The sequence below is a fragment of the Rosa chinensis genome, chromosome 1, assembly GCF_002994745.2.
Source record: "Rosa chinensis cultivar Old Blush chromosome 1, RchiOBHm-V2, whole genome shotgun sequence".
NCBI classification, from domain to species: Eukaryota; Viridiplantae; Streptophyta; class Magnoliopsida; order Rosales; family Rosaceae; genus Rosa; species Rosa chinensis.
In genome coordinates, this window is record NC_037088.1 from 9230841 (window position 1) to 9232523 (window position 1683).

General features: G+C 36.1%; 1 protein-coding gene across 1 annotated transcript; it reads left to right on the forward strand.

Annotated features, from left to right (window-relative positions):
- The first annotated feature begins 283 nt into the window (after nt 1-283).
- On the forward strand, nt 284-1359 carry LOC112189225 (F-box protein CPR1). The gene has a single exon (XM_024328521.2). The coding sequence runs from the start codon at nt 301-303 to the stop codon at nt 1357-1359; it is 1059 nt and encodes a 352-aa protein (XP_024184289.1). The 5' UTR covers nt 284-300.
- The last annotated feature ends 324 nt before the right edge of the window (nt 1360-1683 follow it).

Below are 1683 nucleotides of genomic sequence, written 5' to 3' on the forward strand. Positions count from 1 at the left end.
AGCATCTCCTATCCAATCTACTATAGTCTAATCCAGTTTGAAATCCTAATCCTATCTTGTCTACACTACCAAACCGTCCAAATGTAGGAGAAGTTTAAACATCAGCCTAATTTTTTTGGTTCTCAATTTCTAGTTTGAATTATGTTTCCTTGTCCTACGACAATTAGGCTTGACCAGGTGTTTTTATACTTGTAAGAAGTCTGAATATTTATCTGATATTTTCAAAAATTAACAGCAAGTATTGTTCTGTTTTACGATTCATAATTTTTTTAACTTTATTTGGTTTTAGTTTCTGTCAGGATGAAGGACTCGCATACGAAAAATTTCATATGTGAAGATATCTTGATTAACATTTTAGCAAGACTGCCTGCCAAATCCCTCGTACGGTTTATGTGTGTATGCAAGTCATGGAGTAATTTGATTGGCAGCTCAAGCTTTATTACCACACATCTCAACAGGAACATCAAAAATCATGATCATCTCTATCTAATTTCTCACCACTATTATAGAGGCGGGCGCCGCTCACTCATATCACTTTTTTCTAATGAAACATTTGAGCAGTGCTTGGAGTTACAACATCCCTCGTGGACCAAAGAACGGTTTAGAGTATATGGTTCAAGCAATGGTTTAGTTTGTATCTCTGATAAAAGATTGAGTTCAACGAGTTCTATATGCATATGGAACCCATCTATTAGAAAATCTCTATCTCTTCCCAAGACCTACATCCCAGATCATAGCAACTTAGATTCAGAAATCTCCCTGTCATTCTGTTTTCACCCAAATCATAATGATTACAAGGTGGTAAAGATGTTGCATGAATGGAACAAGGTTTCCATGGAAGTTGAGGTGTATAGTCTTAGCAACAACTCCTGGAAGGTGATTGAAATTACTCCTTGGTTAAATTCTGGATGGTGGTATCTCACAGGTTATGAGGTTTGCAATGGAATAGTATATTGGCTGATTTCTGGAGGTCATTATAGGATTGTGTCCTTTGATACAGGGAGGGAAAAATTTGGTGAGTTAGTGGTTCCAGAACCCATATTGCCGGTTAAGGGTGCTGTCAAGATTGAAGTGTACAAGGAAACCATATGCCTGCTTCAAGGTGAAACAGATGTTGATTTATGGGTTCTGCAAGAAGGGTCTTTTCAAAGGCTGCGTACTATTTTACTGCCTCGAGCAAATATTTTCATACTAATTGGCTTATTTACAGATAATGGACTCTTGGTACAAGAACAATCAAGATTCACTGAGCTAGATTTGTTTGATCTTGAATCCAACCAGCTTAAAAGTACCGGAATCCTTATGTGCCAACGTAAGCTCCATACTTACATAGAAAGTCTAGTTCTACTCGATCATTGAAATTCATTATTACATGTATACAACTGTTGGATTATTCAGATCTTCATGATATCTTACATTTTGTTTCTCAATCCTCTCCTTTGCCTTGTGTTTACTTCTCATAAACTGTTAAGTGGTGATTTTGCCTACACTGGCACAAAAATTATCAATCATGCATGCCTATGAGGTTTTGAAATAATTAATGCATGTTTTGAACAGCAATAAGGAAAGAATTATTTGACTAAGAATATGTTTAAACTGGTTAGCTCCATTACTGGACGTCCTTAACTCCATATCCAATTTATTCTGTCAGATGAAAGTACGCTGAAGTAAAAGAAAACTATT

Bases quoted from the DNA above. Each gene is read 5' to 3' on its own strand.
- LOC112189225 (XM_024328521.2), top strand. From the start codon at position 301: ATGAAGGACTCGCATACGAAAAATTTCATATGTGAAGATATCTTGATT.